At 34.2% G+C, this 18751-nt stretch overlaps 2 protein-coding genes across 5 annotated transcripts; both read right to left on the reverse strand.

The window, feature by feature from the left end:
• Positions 1 to 1841: 1841 nt before the first annotated feature.
• LOC107864808 (glutathione S-transferase T1) lies at positions 1842 to 6720 on the reverse strand. Its single transcript, XM_016711234.2, has 7 exons — positions 6490 to 6720; positions 5099 to 5172; positions 4921 to 4981; positions 4181 to 4234; positions 3461 to 3540; positions 2757 to 2962; positions 1842 to 2370 (listed from the first exon to the last, which is right to left on the reverse strand). The coding sequence occupies exons 1-7, from the start codon at positions 6552 to 6554 to the stop codon at positions 2158 to 2160; spliced, it is 753 nt and encodes a 250-aa protein (XP_016566720.2). The 5' UTR covers positions 6555 to 6720; the 3' UTR covers positions 1842 to 2157.
• Positions 6721 to 10902: 4182 nt separating this feature from the next.
• Positions 10903 to 17593, reverse strand: LOC107864817 (glutathione S-transferase T1). 4 transcript variants are annotated; one of them, XM_016711241.2, is made up of 7 exons: positions 17355 to 17593; positions 14275 to 14348; positions 14107 to 14167; positions 13702 to 13752; positions 12603 to 12682; positions 11940 to 12145; positions 10903 to 11321 (listed from the first exon to the last, which is right to left on the reverse strand). In XM_016711241.2, exons 1-7 carry the CDS (start codon positions 17417 to 17419, stop codon positions 11109 to 11111), a joined length of 750 nt encoding a protein of 249 aa, XP_016566727.1. In that variant the 5' UTR covers positions 17420 to 17593; the 3' UTR covers positions 10903 to 11108. The 4 variants fall into 4 exon arrangements, with proteins under 4 accessions (XP_016566727.1, XP_047270738.1, XP_016566731.1 ...); XM_047414782.1 differs by having other exon boundaries at positions 10903 to 11775; positions 17355 to 17580; XM_016711245.2 differs by lacking the exon at positions 17355 to 17593 and adding an exon at positions 17190 to 17336.
• Positions 17594 to 18751: the final 1158 nt, after the last annotated feature.

Genomic DNA, 18751 nt, shown 5'->3' on the forward strand with positions numbered 1-18751 from the left:
TCAAGTATGTATTAACTATACAGAAGGAGACTCAAACTGCACATACAGGATGATTACCTCTTAGATGTTTTGGAATAGAGATCTTTAAGGGCATTCGACATTTTTCCATGCGTATTGCTTTAGCCGTTTTAGTTTGTTTGTCTAGTTTTGACATGACACGGAGTTTAAGAAAGTAGACTTTTGAATCCTTAAATCGTGTGGTCTAAAAATATACATATGTGAAAAGTTGGAATTGAAGAGTTGTCAAGAAGGGAAGGAGGCATTTGTATTAAAAGGCATATGAACAAGAAGTAATTACAGAAATCACTTTTATCATAGTGTTATTAGTCACCATCATTGTTGGAAAAAAAGTCGGTTAGCACTGGTTTTTTATAGCAGCTAGCGCATTTGATTAATAAGATAGAAAGGGTCTTTCACGCTTGTACAAGCACAGTCAAGGTTTTAGCCTTATCTTGTTGGTGATGATGATGTTGAGTTGACGACAAAGAAAGACTCGGCATTCAGGCGCATAGTGGGCTTAAGTATTCCCCCGACTAGGGGCGGATCTATGTAGAAGGTTTGGGGTGCCACGGCACCCGCACATCTCGGTTGAAACTCTGTATAATTATGTGTATATGTATCAGTTAATGTATAAATATTATGCTTAGCACCCACAATATCAAAAGAATTGATGGTGCAAGTGGTCAAAATGATTGGGTTTTACTCCAGCAGTGCGGGTTCGATCCCCGATCCCAGCTCAACATTGTCTGTTTTCTCTTAAAAAAAATATATTGAGGCTATGAAGAACGGAGCCCTTGACCTCTTCTTACAAAACACTTACAATACCAACTAGGCTTCAAAATAAGGTGGCACCCGAAGCTTCTGAATCCTGGATCCGCCTCTGGCCCCGCCCATACAAACGGCTTCGAAACAAACAAAAAGGTGTGTACCGCACTCATGAAAAAACGTCAGCGATATATTAGAGGAAGGTGGGGATTACGTAAAATAGAGTTTTGACAAAGGTCAATTGCATCAGTTAAAAGAGCAACTAAAAACAGTGGGAAACTATTTAGAAAACTTATTTACTTAATTCCTTAATTCTTGTTCTCTCCGTTTTATATTAGTTGATAATATTCTCAAAATAGTTATTCCAACTTATTTCTTAATTTATAATAACCAAAAAAGAAATAATTACCAGTTTATCCTACTCCAAGATTGGGGGGTCAAAGAGTGTATATGTGAAATGTGTTCAATAGGTTAAACCTCAATATTAAAGTGCCGTTTGGTTTGAACCAGAATTATAATCCTATAAAATATAATCAAAGTTTTTATATCCCGATTTTAGCTAATACTTCCAATTAAATACGAAATAAACTTAATTTCAAAACTCTTATGAGAATAACTCATCTAATCCCTTGAAGAAACGATCCCTAAGCGTTTAAATGAAAGTTTTGACAAGTTTTAAGAGGTCGTATATGTATTCAACCAAGATCAAATATACCTCATGGAAATGAGATTGCACAGCGATTTGCTTACAACTTTGATCATTTGATTGGTCTATAATGAAAATTGAATCTGAGACCTCGTGGATCATGGTGCTCAACTAACGTCATTGACCAATAGGCCCCACCTTTGGGTGCTAGATAATGATCCTTTTGTTTTAATAATTGTGGTGTCCGAGTCAGTTTATGGGCACTTCTATTTATTTCATGGGGTACCTACACATGTACAGCCCACCAAAACTTAGACAGAAGACCTCATGGTTTCACTTTATTGACCACTACACCATACTTTTAGATGCTAGCCGCAGCAAATCCTAAATAACTTAACCAAAGTGTCTTAAGCATAGAGCACAAGAATCAGAAGAGGAAACAGTATAAAGTAATGCATTAGGAAGTACAAAGCTGAAGTTACATTAGTAGATGAAATTCAAAACTCAAATGATTCATACAGTACAGAACTAACAGATCTGTTCCCAAGATCAAGGAACACTAACATAATGTGTGCAGAAGAGATTAATGCACTTATTTCATGAATACAAATACCAAGGAAAGTATCCAAAGCAAAAATAGTAGGAAAACTCGGACCAGAATTCTCTTCCTGGTCAGCTTCAAATAGAACGTTCATCCATGGTGCTGCGAGCATAATGCAGCGTCTGGTTTCCTAACGACTGCTTCGTCATATCTTTGAGTGCAGGACAGGTTTTCTGCCTGACTGAGTAGTATTACTTCCTGCCGCATTTCTTTGCTTTTGCAACTTCTCTTTAGCTTTGGAGACGGTTGATTGTACTTCTTCGAAATGAGGTGCCATGGCATTTTTCGTGTCATCAAGCCACTTCAGAACTCTCTTGAATGGGCCTAATATCCTCTCGTGTTCCTTCTCATCCAGACCCTGAATTCAGCAGAAAAGTGCAGATAAATTTCTATTCGAAGAAAGAACCACAACTGAGAGGAATCATCATTTCATCATCAGCTGTACTAGTGATGACTATACAGAAGCAAATGACTGCTGACTTAAACTAAACATACAGGATGATTACCTCTTCATGTTTTGGAATAGGGAATTTTAAGGGCATTCGTCATTTTACAATGTCAAATATGTACTACAATTCAACTACAATGGAAGTGTATACAAGCTGATAGAGGGAAAAGCAACATTTAACACAGTTCTGAATTGAGTCAAGCTTGTTGCAAATAATGTCCGGAGCAACAGACAACTACGCTTTGAATCAAAAGATTGTAAAGCAAGAGCGAAAAAAAAAGGGAAAATCTCCTTACCTCAAGTTGCATAACCTCGCACGCTAAGCTAAGATCTGCAATTGACGGTTGGTTGCTACCAAGCAAAAACCGTCCTTTTTTCTGGAGCCAAACAGACTCGATTTTTGCAAGAGCTGCTATAAGGTTCTTCTCAGTTCTTGCTGCTGCTTTTGCATTCAAAGGCCTCCCAACAGCAGAAGCAAAAACAGCATAAAAGAAATATGAACCTGAAATCAGAAGCTGTTCTTGAGAAAACTGTTGGAAATAGCTAAAAGGAGAGGCATATCAACAAGAAGTAATCACGGAGACAATCACTTTTATCCTAGTGTTATTAGTCACCGTCATTGTTGAAAAAAAGTCATCATCATAATCGACTAGACTTAATAGAGTTTTGCCAAAGGTCAAATGTTTCAGTTACAAGAAAGAGCAACTAAAGACAGTAAGACACTTGTAGACTTGCATCAAACAGTCTTGATTAGGTAGCGACCAAAATCTTCTTAATAAAGAGCATGATGCCTGTTGCTCTTTCTTTCAAAGTGATCATACAAACAAATTTTCCCGGTTAATCAGATTTTAGGATAAAAATTTGACTCAGATGCTGACTTAACCATAACAATTTTATCGTCCAAGTTCTCCCAAAATCCCAAGATACCATTAAATTAACTCAAGCAAGATATCATATTCCAACTGGAAACTAAAATAATCTCAATCTCTGATATATGCACCTGGACCACGAGGGAAAGTAGTACGATGCCAATCCAACATCGATTCAACCTTTGCTCTTTTGTATAAGTCAGCTGGATACCTTCAATAGGACAGTATATGAAACAAGAGTTAATAGCAAAAAGGAAGAGTCTGACCCAGCATAAGTAATTATGCAACCCAAGAAGAGTCTTACTACATTACATTCTGTCACTATCAGTGGAGCTATACAGTTTGTATTTAGCTCCCAGTAAGAAACACAACAAGAAATTGAGCAATCAAATAACAGGTACATATTGGTAGGAGCGGAGCCAGGAATTATAACAACGTAATTTGTTTACTTTTTTGAAAATTGGTAATGTTGAAACAACATAGTTCAAAAAAGGATAGAATGCCACCTTTGAAATTTGAACCTACAATCTAGTACAATTTTCGACACACTTTTACCACTACACTTACACACTTCCATTCTATCAAGGGGATTTAAGATTAAATATATATATATATATTCAAAAAAAATGTTCTTACTCAATTTTCACTGTGTAACTTCTCAATGAAGGGAATTCAACCGAACCCCCATTAGTACACTGAGCTACTCGACTGCATATCGGATTAACTTCATAGAGATGTCAAGTGCATAAAAGATCCATTCATAATGCCGAAGCTCTTAAGAGTACTCTCTGTTCCATTATAAAATAGCATTCAATCAGGTATGTACTGAAAAACCTAAAGTTGCTGCTTACCAATGATCCGCAATTCCTGGATATGCACAAGTCAGGTATCTAAGAATCGCATGACTGCAAACACATAAAGTTGGTTAGCTAACATTTACATGTTATCTAAGTCATAAATTACTCTATCTGAAACTTAGAAAGGGATCAAAAGAAAAAAGTCCAACCTTATATGACCCCGATAACAATTACGGGAAAAGGGTCCACTTTGCCCCTGAACTATGCGAAATGGAACAGGTTTTCCCTCACGTTAATATTAAGGGTCAAATATGCCCCCGCCATCATTAAAATAGGCTAAATTTGCCCATATTCTCGAACAGCGGAAGCTTAGCACCCGGTGATGCCACATGTCCCGTTATTAATGGTGATTGGCGGTAGAGGTAGAGGCGGAGAGAAAGAAAGCAGGAATTAAAAAAAATCATTAAACATACTCGTCTCCACACGCCACAGGCATTTTCTATGGCAGTTTCTTCTGCCCCCATGGGGTTAGCAGCCTAGCACTATACATATAAGCTTTATTAACATTCTAAACTTAACAGCACGAGAATTTTCTAACATTGCCTTTTGTAGTACATATGCACAGGTGATCGCATAAAACTATGAACATCTGCAAGATATACAGCGAAAAAAGACATTATGATTATTTTCTAATTAAGCCTTAGGATGTATGCAACACATACAGCTATAAAAGAAATTGACGAAGTTGCAGTACAGGAAAATGCTAAAAAATTTCAGTTCAAGCTGAACATTACCTTTCGGAAAGCTTAAAGCTTCCATCCACTATAGCTGGTATTTGCTGGATGGGGTTAATTTCTGAAGATGAATTCAGAAGAAACTAATGAAATTATCTTGAAAATTAAGAAACAAATAACAAATCAACCCCTTTTTTCGTGGGAAAAGTATAGTTAATCAACAAAAAGATGGACAAACCTCGATATTCAGGAGACAATTGCTGGCGTTTGGAGAGATCTATGCGAACCTCCTCAAAGTCTATCCCATTTACCCTTTTGAGAAAATAATTGTAATCATTACAAACCCTATTTTGAGCTTCAAAACTACAAATAGCATCACGGATATCCAGAAGACGATACAAATTTAACGCATTGATAAAATTAAACTTTAACAACCCCCTTTCAAACTCCGAATAAGGAAACAGAATTACGAGACAACATCAACAACAACAATATACCCAGTGTATTCCCACAAAGTGGGGTCAAGGGTGGGAGGGTAGAGTGTATGTAGACCTTACCTCTACCTCAAAGGTGAGGTGGAGAGGCTCTTTCTGGTAGACCCCCGGCTCAGGACAAAACAAATTAGAAAAAGACATAACGGAAGTACAAGAAACAATAGATAGTGACAAAAACAACCGATGGTAGCAGAAAAGAAACAAAATTATGGGAATTCAAACACAAGGAAAATTTTTCACCACTTAACTATTGTGGATATGTAGTTATTTAATACTCCATTTTAGCTTATAAAATAGACAAAAAAATAAGAGTATGAAAGAAACCAAAAAAACATCTGTACCATTTAAACCGTTTGGAAAAGTACTACTCCATCAGTTTCAATTTAAGTATCATAGCTTTGGTGCCTCATGGTGTTCAAAAAACTCTTAAATCATGTGATATCAAATTATCGATGTGTATAACGTATCAAAACATCCTAGTCTTAAACATGTCACAGAGAATGTTAGATCTAAACAGTTACCAAATATTGAAAGAAGATGTATTTTTTTTTTTAGAACAAGACAAAAAAGTAAAGTAAAACACTTGGATTGAAACTCCCCGTAGAACATAAATTCCATATGGGGAGAGAATGACTATCGTTCAAAGTTGAGGGAAGAGTTTGATTTTAACCGATTAAAGAAAGAAAGGACTCCAAAGAATCTTCCTTTCATTGTTAATTTCTCTTTGATTAATTCGTCGTTACTAATGAAATCTAAATAATATCTGAATTACAAAAGCACCTCCTTCTTTCAGAGAAAGGAGCACAAGTTATTCACATTTCATTTCATTTGATGATCAAAAGCGAAATAAAAGTCAAGTAGTGGCATTGCTCAAAACAAACCACTCCAACAAAAAAACTACTCAGTGAAATCCCACAATACAGTCCGAAAAGAATAGAGTATACTATGTAGACATTACTCCTACCTCAAGGACGTATATATACTATTTTCGAAAGGCTCTCAGCTCGAGTCAAAAGGCCAAATTTTTAATTGACATAATACTTTTAACTTGGTATGACCTCCAACTTTGGGGTGCCAAATCCCAAAATAATTTTAAAAAAAAAAATGAAGAACTGAGGTCGAAAGAGAGAGTTACTTGCAGAAGATGATAACTTCACGACATGCTTGAGACATACGATCTACGTATAATTTCAGCGTCATTTCTCTTTCACTTTCAAATTAGAGGTCACTGTACACTCTTGCAGTCAACTGGAGATTGAGATTAGTTTGGTAGGGGGTGGGGGTGGGGGTGGGGGTGGGGTTTCAAATATTATCAAATAGTAGCCTTCTCACCTATCAATTCACCCTAAAATATTCTTTGCGTCTATCTATTCGGCTTATTTTACTTTTTTATTTAGACAAATTAGATGAAAATAAGTATTTTATCAATATTATTAAAAAAAAAAAGTTTTTTTCTACATATATAAAAAAAATGAGAAAAGATAATTATAATTCCTAATTTAATGTTATAACAAATTATCAATTCACTTTAATTTAAGAGATATTTTTTTTAATTTTCAAATTGAAAGTGAAAAAAATAATTTCTGCTTTTAATTTTTTTTCTCTTGTATCCAAAATTCAAATATTTTTAAATAAACTATGTATTTCATTATTTGCTAGTGTATGTTTCATTTTATTTTCATGTATATTAATCATATAGTATTATTTCATTATCGTGTATTTTTAATTCTAATGTAGTGAATTAAACCATAATTTTTTATAGATAAATATTTATGGAATAAAAATCATTATGTTTGAAGTACATATATACCATATATTTTTGTTGTATAAATATAATTTATGTCAAAGTCAGATTATTATTATATTTTTTATATAATTTATGGGATAAATATTTATGGTATATCTCATTATGTCAGAAGTACTTTTTTTGTTAAAAAGTTATTTATTAAATATAAATATATATTTTCAGTATTACATGGTATAAACTTTTTATATCTAAAATATACCATGTATGTTTATGGTATAAATATAATTTATATGGTATGGATATAATTTGTATGGTACAAACATAACATATATTTTTATGATATAAATATAATTTATATAATATATAAGTATACCACGAATTTTTATGGTATAAATATACCATATTTTTTTATAAAGGCATTGTGAAAGTAGGCAATAAAAATTAAAAACATAAAATTTTGATATAGTATATAAAAATGTCTTTTCATGTAATTTGCCTAAATAAAAGGGCAAAATAGCCCCAATAGGTAGACGGAAAGGGCATTTTAGGCCCAATAGGTAGACGTGAAGGGCATTTTAGGTCCAATAGATAGAAAGAAGGCATTTTTGTACTATTTCACATAGTTGAAGGGCATTTTAGATCATTTTCCATTTAAAAAAATAAGTAAAAGACTCTTTGAAGTTTATCAAATTGTATTTGTAGAAAAGTGGAAAAAAAGTAGTATCTTTAAAGTTATATGGAATCAATAAGGGTAAATGAGGAATTATGTCTTTAAATAATTATCAAATAAGGAAAATTGATATTCTTTTTTAGACGAAGTAAAAAGAAAAGTGTATCACATAAAAGGGGACAAAGGAAGTATTATTTTTATAGATTTATTATTCTTTTGACGAATTAGTGATTGTTTTTTTAAAGGGATAGGACAGAAACGACACTTCAAATCAAACTATTTCCATGAAAATGGTCATGAAATTTAAATTCCGCTTTCTAGCCATTTCAATTTACTAGTTTGTTCTATATCGTTTTCTACACACCTTCTATACAATTTCTATACATATCTGATATATATAAATATTCTATACGAAAATTATACAGTTTTGATACACAATTTATACAATAACTGTACATTGTTTTTACACGTTTTATACAATAATTATATAATTTTCATACACTTTCTATATATTTTTTATATATATTTTATACATATACATATTTGATAGAACTATACAATTTCTACACACATATCTTATATAGATACATATTTTATTTAACAATTATATCATTTTTTCTATAATTTAATTATTATTTCTAAACAATAAAAAAAAGTAAAATATTTGATCAATTAAAAAAATTATAACAAAAAAAAAACTAAAATATTTTTAAAATGGCCGAATTGCCCAAGTTGAATATTGTATCAGTATTATATATAAACTATATCAGTATTGTATATGGACTGTATATGAACTATGTAGGCCAAAATGACCCAAATTAGAAAATAGCTATAAAGTGAAAATAATATATCCAACTGACCACTTTTTGAAAAATTTTCAAACTTGGACTATTTATTTTAAAAAGTGTTATAAAGTGTCCATTTCTTTTTTTTTTTTTAAATTATATATTTGGTCTATCTATCTTAATTTGTTTGTTTGTTTGTTATTTGATACAAATTTAAAGAAAGTGCAAAAAGAACTTTGAATCTTGTAGCAATGTATGTTTTGTAATACTTTTTGTTTGGTTGTTATTTGATACAAATTTAAAGTAAGTGAAAAAGAACTTTGAATATTATATCAGTGTATGTTTTGTAATACTTTCTCCGTTCATTTTTATATTAACATTTTAATTTGCCATATCTTGCAAAATAAGCAATTAATATTATGAGGAATTTATTTTTAATTTTTTCTTAATATATCAAAATGACAAGTAAAATTGAAATTCCATTTTAAGAATATATTATATTAAAAACATATAAAATCTATTTTTAAAAAATTTAATTTTCACTTTTGGGCCCGACCCAATCATTTGTAATGACATTTTATTTTGTTTTTATGAAATGGGCTGCAGCCCGATTAAATTTAAAAAAAAAATTAATTTTATGATTTTAAATATAACACGTAAACAAAAATAAGGAGTGCAATGTGGGGGTGGGTGGGTTCATTTGTTTTTCTTTTTGGGGAGCCGGGTTGGGGGAGGGGTTGAGTTCTTGTGCCATGTGAGTCTAAACTTGTAAGGTCACATTCAATTAACATTGATTGACGATTTGAGCTAGTTTATACGGGTTTTGAGTTTGACGAGTCAGACCGGGTTGATCCATTTAAATGACGGATTAAAAAATACCAAACCCACGTTATTATTCTGTGGGTTGCGGGCCTCATGGGCCAGCCCACTTTTAAAAAAAATAATATTTTATAATTTAATTTTATACTGTTAATAAACATAAATATTTATCACACAATAACACATAGTATTAATGTTTGTTAATCAAAAGGGAGCCAGAGCTTGAATCACCCAAAGTAGGAAGAAAACGAAGAGGTGGCACTACTCAATCGGAAACATCACGGTTGAAAGCCGATGACGCATTGAGGGAGTATAGTGAAGAGGAGACGGCTAGCTGAACTAAGAAAATTAGGAAAGTGAAGAGTACAATGTACTCTTTATGTTTTAGTGGTAGATATTTAATTATTTTATTATTTATTAGATGGGAAAGTAGGAAACTTTCCGATTTCCATTTTTTTTGTTAATGGAACCGGTCAATGGTCATCATTGGACTTGATTGTTTTTTTAACTCTTTTATTATTTTTCAGTATTTTATTTTATTTTTAAATTATTTATTATTTAACCGACGGGCCGGCCCACGGACTAGCCCAATCCACATTCCTCAAGCCCTATGGGTCATGGGCTTATTCGGGCTGGGCTAAAAAGCCCTGTTCTTAAATGGGCTGCAAAAATTGAAACTCACCCCATCAAATTACAGGCCAGGCCGGGCTGACCCAACCGGGCCTTGGCCCATATTGACGGCTCTATTCACAGGGGCCGCTCAAGCGACCGTGGCCTAATGTCAAAATCGAACGGAGGCCTTACGTTATTTTTAAAAAATAATTATTTCTATAAAGTCTATTTTTAAAATTATATAATCGATTTCTTCTAATAATTTTTTTTAATTAATAATATAGTTAATGCATTAATTTCTTGAGACAGAGAATTCTGGACTAGATATATCAAACTCCTAAATTTTTTTTATATAAAAACTTATTTTTCTATAAATAGTATTTAACATATTTTTTAAAATTTATAATTTATTATTACTAGAAAAAATAAGGCTCCCAAATTTTGGGTGCCTTAGGCGGCCGTTTTTTTTTCGAAAGGGTTGAGCCACCCCTGCTTCTTCATATTACCAAGACAAAGTGTTAAGCCTAGACCACAAGAATAGAAGAGGGCACACTAGCAGTGCAAGAGAAATCATATTACTCGGAAATGTTCGAATCGCGGAGCCTTTCTTTCTGGTCGTCTGTCTTAATAAGTGGATACTGATTCGTGCAGTCCTTCTCTGCTGCATTGGTCTTTTCACTCCCCACTCTCGTTTCCTGTTCTGTAGAGCGGATAAGTGGATACTGATTCGTGTAGTCCTTCTCTGCTGCATTGGCCTTTTCACTCCCCACTCTCGTTTCCTGTTCTGTAGAGCGGTTTATCCCCGACTATCTTAGGGGAAGATTTATCTCTCCTCTACAAAGACACTCGGAACGCAGTTTGGTCACAGTCAATGGCAGCCCAGTGCACTAAAGCTCCCGCTTTACACGAGAGTAATTCATCAGAAGAGGGTACAGTAAGAAAATGCACCCCTTGCAAGTCACATTATACGATAAAATTCAAAAACTGAGTTTATTCAATACAGTAAGGAAATAACAGATGCATTGCTAAGATTCAAGGACTCTTTAGCTTGTCTTATTACATGTTTACACTTACTATCTTATGAGTATTTTTATACACAGAGCATAATGCACATTGCTTTGTCACATCTTCGAATGCAGGTCATGTTTTCTGCTCGATTGAGTACTGCTACTTCCTACAGGAGATGTTTGCTTTTGCCTCTTCTTTTTAACTTTATAGAGGATTGAGTGTACTTCTTCGAAATGAGGTGCCATGACATGCTTTGTATCATCAAGCCACTTTGTTACTCTCTTGAATGGGCCTAATATCCGCTCACGAACCTTATCGTCCAGAACCTAAATTCAGCAGAAAAAACAGTTTTTTTTTGCAGGACCTCAGAATCAAGGGCATTCAGTTGATAAGACTTTTCACAAGATAGAACCGGAACTGAGAGAAAATCCAGAACAAGAATAAGTACAAGCAAGGGGCGCGTAGACCTTACAATACGGAAGCATCTATAGGACTTCATTTGTACTCTATTAGTTGATTTGATGCTTTGGATAGCTCCATATCATGTTTTTGGACTTAGTGAGATAGTCCGGGTTGAAGCCCAAAGGGCTCGGGAATGTTCTTTAACACAATCTTGTTTTGGAAGGCTTAAAAGCCAACTTTTTCTGGTTCTGGTGCCTCTTATGAGGTTGCGATGCACTGCCAGGGTGTGCTTTGCGACCACGAAGGCTTGGCCAGGTCAGACCCCAAGTCGTCTCTCCTGCCTGATTGCAAAGAGAATGACCGTGGATGGAGGGAAAACTGGGAAAACAACATTTAACACAGTTTTGAACGTAGGGAAAAGCGACATGCACTTGAGACAAGCTTGTTCCAAATAATGTGCTAAGCAACAAACTCCTCTTTATAATTTGTGATGGATCAAAATATTGTAAAGCAACAAGAACAAAAAGGGGAAATCTCTTTACCTCAAGTTGCATAATCTCACACGCTAAGCTAAGATCTGCAACTGACGGTTGACCACTTCCAAGTAAAAATCGTCCTTTTTTCTGGAGCCAAACAGACTCGATCTGTGCAAGAGACGCTATAAGGACTTTCTCAGCTTTTGCTGCTGCTTGTGGATTCAAAGGCATCCCAACTGCAGGAGCAAGAAGAGAGAGCGAGACAAATCCAGCTGAAAACAGAAGCGGTGCTTAAGAAAACTGTTGGAAACCGCTAAAAGAGAGACATGTCAAAAAGAGTAATCAAGAATGCTGGGGAAAAAGCTACATTATCATAGAATTGTTAGTCACGTCATTGTTGGAAAAATAGTCACATCGTTAAGCGACTAGACTTACAAATAGAGTTTCGACAAAAATCATTCCAATTAGAAGAAACAGCTACTAAACACAGTAAGTAGCGGACTTGCAAAGAGAATTATAACATTCCTGTTGCTCATCTTTAAAAGTGATCATACAGCAAATTTCGTCGCTTAAATCTCATTTTTAGAATTAAAAATTAATTCAGATGATGACTTAACCTAAGAATTTTGTTGTCAAGTTCTCCGAAAACTCAAGATTACTATTAAATTAACCCAACTAAGGTCAAGACAGATTGGACGCTGAAATGATCAGTCTCGGATATAAGCACACCTGGACCGCGAGGGAAGTTAGTGCGATGCCAGTCCAGCACAGATTCGATTTTTGCTCTTTTGTATAAGTCAGTTGGATACCTTCAATAGAACAGTGTAAAAAAGAAGAGTCAACAACAGAAAGCAACATCCTGAACCAGAATAAGTATACAACCTAAGACAGTCCACGACATTACAGTTCAAGAGCTATACTGTTCGTAGGAACCAACTTCTTTCCATTCACTGTTATTTCTTCTCAAATATCAATACGGCTTATATGCCATTTATTGCTGATACTTTATTTGTTGAGATGCAAAAAGGTGCAAAATGACGATGCTGTTTAATGTACTTCTTTAGCCCTATTAGCCCACTGTTCCGAGTATTGGTTTGATTAGGTACTGAAAGCAGAAATGAAGTAGCAAAAGAAAAAGAAGAGAGATGAAGCAAGACATAGAACAGGTCATATGAGAGAGATCATTTAAACCAAATGGCGAGTTGGCATCTACTTAACAGACGGTGTTCTTTAGCAAAACTCTTTCAACTTTAGTATGAAACGCAAGAAATTGAGCAATCAAATAACAAGTACAAATGGGTAGCGGCAGAGCCAGGAATTTGTTACTAACAAGGGGATTCCGAAAAAAGGTAAAAGAATCGCACTTGAAATTTGAATCAGTATCCTACTACTATTTTCGACACTCTTCTACATCACACTATCAAAGGGATTCAACATTTTACAAACAGACAAAAATATTTGTTCTGATGAAAGGGATACAATTGAAACCCATTCAATACTTAACCATGCTACTGCATATAGGGTTAATGTCAACTGCAAAGTCGGAGTCAAAAAACTTAATGGATTCTAAATTCTAGGATGACGACGTCGGGTGTTATTTTTGTACATATTTAGTGAACTAAAGCTACTGGGTTCGGCCAAACCAGTATATCGGCTTCTAAGCTCCACCCCTGGTCAACTGCAAAATAGTTTCATTCATAATCATAATGCCTAATGCCATGTTCATGTCAAGCACAAGAGTTTTAACGAGTACTCATTTCCATGATACAAAAAGTCAAAAACATCCAATTCAGGTATATACCAAAAAATCTGAAATTGCCGCACTTACCAATGATCTGCAATTGGAAACACAGAAGCCAGATACCTAATAATTGCATGACTGCAACCAAATAAAGTTGGTTAGATAGCTTTAAATGGTATCCAAGTCATAAATTACTTTTATCTTAAACTCAGTAAAGGTCAAAAGTAAGAAGTCCAATCTTACATCACCGGAAAAAAATTATTTAACATAGTCTTGTCTACACCGGCATATCCAGTAGTTAATGGCATGAGAATTTTCTAGTTTTGCTTTGTTTAGCACATATGCACAGTCGAACACATCAAACTACGAACTTCTACGAGAAGACATGACACGATATGAAGATTAGGATGTATGCAACATATACAGCTAAAAAAAGACATTGACAAGATTGCAATATAGAAAAATACATTATGGGTGCAAGCTGAAATTTACCTTTCGGAAAGCTTGAATTTTCCGTCCATTATAGCTGGTATTTGCATGATTGGATTGACTTCTGAAGATGAATTCACAAGAAACCGTTGAAATTATCTTGAAATTAAGAAACAAATAACAAATCAACCAATGTTTTGTGGGAAATATAGAGTTTATAAGAAGACAAACCTTTGTATTCAGGGTTTAAGTGCTGGCGTTTGGAGAGATCTACGAGCACCTCCTCAAAGTCTATTCCATTTAACCTTTTGGAAAATTATCATTAACAGATCCACTTTGAGCTTCAAAACTAGAAACAGAATCAAGGATATCCGGAACAACAACAAAACTTTCTTCCCATTAAACTTTCTGATAAAGTTGAGCATCATTAACCCCATTATAAACTTAGGAATTCAAATAAAACAAGGAAAGTTTCTCACAACTTAACTATTTGGAAAACGGAAAAGGGACAAAATGCCCTAAGATTATTGAACATAAAACAGAAATGCCTTCCGCCTGGTTTTTGGTCCAAAAATGCCCTTGCCGTTACTGGTACAATTATGCCTATCATGTTAACGGACTCCCAGGTCCGATGTATCCCTTCTTAGAACTTGTTTCTTTGCTAAGATGGACTGCACCTTGGAAAAAATGGTATCCCACTTATTTCTTATTCCTCCGTCATGGAAGGATGTACCTTTTTTGTTCTTGAGCTTTCTTCTCCATTGGAAATTAGAGCATATATGTATGACATAATTGTTACTCTTAATGAATTAGGATAAAAATTCATAAAAAACCCCGATTCAGCTCTCAACTAAGGGAAAAAGGTGATTTACATATATCTAGTGTTTGGACGAGAGCGCTATTTGTACTAGTAAAAGGTAGCAAGTACTCATGATATAGCTAAGTTGCTTTGCAAATCGGCATTTTTAGCTAGAATATCTGAATATCGCAGAAATGATGGACAGATTAATTCACAAACTCACGGAGTTATTCTATATATGTTAGCTATAGTGCAGGGGCTAATATATAAGAAATAAGTAGGACACCATTTTTTACTAGGTTAGAGTCTATCTCAACAACGAAACATATTAAAAGGGGATACATATGCAGGGAGAGAGCTTTTGATTAAGGCAGTACTTTTTTTCATTCAAGTCTACTGGTCACAGATGTTTGTATTGTCAAACAAAGTAATCCAATTTATTGAATCTACCTATAAGAGGCTCCCTGTGGACAGGTGGGGTACTAGCTTAGGATAAAGTATGTATGCGTAGAACTGAAGGTGGATTAAACATTCTGGATACCAATGTGTGGAGTAGAGCAGCTGTCAGCAAACTATTGTGGAACCTTTGCAGAAAGGACAAAAGCGACTTTTGAACTTTGTACAGACCATTTTTGGTAATGGAAAATGTTTTAATTGCCCAAAAATAAGGGAAACATAAGACCTGGAAACTAAGTTGCGCGGAATCTTCACTTTTGATGCTGCACCCGTGTCAGATTTTCCAAAAATACACTATTTTTGAAGAATCCGACCCACACCCACTCACATTTTTTAAGAGTCCGAGCAGCATAGTCTGGAAATCCATTAACCGGATAAGGGCTACTCGGATTAATTGGCTAACGGCGAGGGCATTTTTGTTCAATGTCTAATAGTTCAGGTACATTTTTGGACCAAATTTCCAATAGTTCAGAGGAATCTTTAGCCCTTTCTCATTTGGAGAATTAGTCACTAAGAACTCCATTTTAGCTTTGTAGTTACAACAAAATTAAGAGTACTCAAAAAAAAATGGTTGGTTGATACACAAAGCATTCAGAGTGAGGTTAGAAGGAGGGCAGCTTCCACGGCTCAAACTCATGACGTATCGGTAAGAGGCAACTTTATCATTGCTCCAAGACACCCAACCCGCCTCGGCTCAAGAGACGTTGTTTCCGATAGACCCTCAGCTCAAGAAAAAAACAATCCAAAGTGAAAAAACACACTCCCTCCATTTCATTTTACTTGCCCTTTATACTAAAATAGTTGTTTCAATCTATTAGTCTAATTAATGAAATCAAGAGAATCTTGTTATATATTTCTCTTTCAACATTTGGTATTAAATAACTATCTAAAGTACCTATAGTTAAATTCAGAAATACAAAGTACGATTAATAAAGTTAATTTACTAAAATACACATTTCATTTAATTTTTTTAAGGAGCATATCAAGTCAATAAAGATTACGTAAAATGAAACAGAGGTAATAACAAAGTAAAATACTGCAATAACTGAAATATAATAAAGAAGGACAAACAAGAAATAACATGAACAATACTGTGACTAGTAGTATGCACGGATAACAAAACAACACACTACTACCTTAGCTCGTATGTTACAACCTTAGGAGAAACACACCCCAAAAGCTAGCTATTAAGGTGGGAGAGCCCAAGGTTATAAATACCCCACACCAATACTTTGTAGTACCGATGTGAGACTTTGCAATGGATCATAACAAACCACCACGCTCCGCATCCATCGTCCTCGATGGCTCCACTATGGGTAGCTTTTACTCTACTTATGTAGGTAGCTCTTTCCCAGGTAGCCCTTTTCGACTCAGGTGCCCAGGTGCTTCGATGGCTGTTCGCTAAACATTGCTAGCCCCGGCCAAACACTGCCATACCAGCGTCATCATCCAGGCACGATGGGCGCGGAGGGTGATGGGTGGCTCTGATACCACTATTACAACCTCAGGAGACACCCCAAAAGCTAGCTATTAAGGTGGGAGAGCCCAAGATTACCATGTCAGGAATGGAACTCGGGTCTCAATCTGAAAAGCTAGCTCAAGAGGTGAGGATTAACTACCAGTCCATTCCCCAATTAATGTGAAACTAGAGATTACCAAGTCCATATAAGCAAACTATCAGTCCATTCCCCAACCATAAGCAAACTACCAGTCCATTCCCCAACTTTACCCACTCTAACACTCCCCCTCACGTCCAGGCCCAACTGGCACTGACACGTAGATCGGAAGCCCAAAATGACAATGAACCTAATTCTGATACCACTGTTACAACTTGGGAGAACCACACTCCTAGCTATTAAGGCGGAAAAACCCAAGATTATAAATACCCTACATCAATGCTCTGTAGAACCAATTTGTGACTTTGCAATGGATCATAGAACCGTGTCCTTCACAACTTACTAATTTCTTGTCAAATCAATCAATAAAGGCTTACGCCATCGACGACCTCTTAAATTCACGTTGATAAATTTTTGAAGAAAAAAGTAATAATACTTACTTGCAGAAAATAATAACTTCACGACAATGATGGGATACATGATCTACATATAATTTCAGGGTCATTTTTTTTTTCTTTCTGGAAACTATAATTCTGCCAACACTTTCTAATTTTGTGAATGAATTTAACGCCACAGTAAAGTCAGCGACTTAGGTACGATCGAATATAGAACCCAACAATTGCGCCGCCATAGTTTGACTAATTGTCAAATGTATCTATAGTTTAGAAAATACTTCCTCCTGTTGGTTATTTTTTAAAAAATATTTCCTTCAATTTAACTGTTCAATTTTTAAAATTAAGAGTATTTTATACATATTTTCTCATTTTACCTTTGAAATACTAAATACATTCACAATTTTTAAAATTATTGCAAAGTACATAAATAATCTCAATTTTCAAAATAAAAATTAGTAAATGATTATTACTAGTTTCAATTATAAATATTCAATGTTCTAGACGTAATGCATGAGATGAAGTAACATGTAGCAAATTTTATTGTTTAATCATTGCATTGATTATTATACTTTAAAAATTATACAAGGATAAATATATAAAATGCATTTCTATTTATTACTTTCTTAGTGAGTGTCAAGTTCGTAGAGGTCAATACAAAATAGTGAGAATTAATATTAATTCGTTCTGTATCAGTGATATACTAATAGTTTTTGAATTTTGTTTTATAACATTTTGAAATTTACTGTGTATCAATGATACTTATAACAATTGCTGAGATTTGCTCTTTGTTAATAACATATCAATTCACTATGTATTAATAACAAATGCAATATAAATTGTTGTATCATTGATACAGAAATTTCAAAAAGTATTAGTAAATTGTTAATTATTTTTTTCTACTTCGATTATGGCTAATGTTTGGTTTGTTGGTTGTTTATAATATTTTTTGATGACTTTTTCATTTCATTCTCTGTCTATATGTATATATATTTTTAAATTGTTAATTTTCAAGCTGAGAGTTTAACGAAAATAGATACGATATACGTATACTCTATCCTACTTAAATTTTACTTTGTGGAATTACAAGGTGTACGCAATGTTATTGTTGCTATTATATCACTAATATGGAGAAATTTTAAAAAACTTCCGTTGCATTTGATAATTATCCAAACTATGACTATATTTGATAGCCAAAATCACATAAACATACACCTTAATTTATCATATTTTCACAAATTCTCACTCTTACAACGTAATTATAAAAATCTCAATTAATTATGTATCTTCGTTGGATATATGAGAAGCTAATTATGTATATCGATAGAACCAAATTCAAAAAGAAGGTATCGAGAGCTAATTATGTATCTTTACAAAGAAAAAAATATATCTTTGTTGGATGTATTATGCATCTTGACAAACCAAAAACCAAAACAAATATATCG

The sequence above is a fragment of the Capsicum annuum genome, chromosome 1 (genome assembly GCF_002878395.1).
Source record: "Capsicum annuum cultivar UCD-10X-F1 chromosome 1, UCD10Xv1.1, whole genome shotgun sequence".
Lineage (NCBI taxonomy): Eukaryota > Viridiplantae > Streptophyta > Magnoliopsida > Solanales > Solanaceae > Capsicum > Capsicum annuum.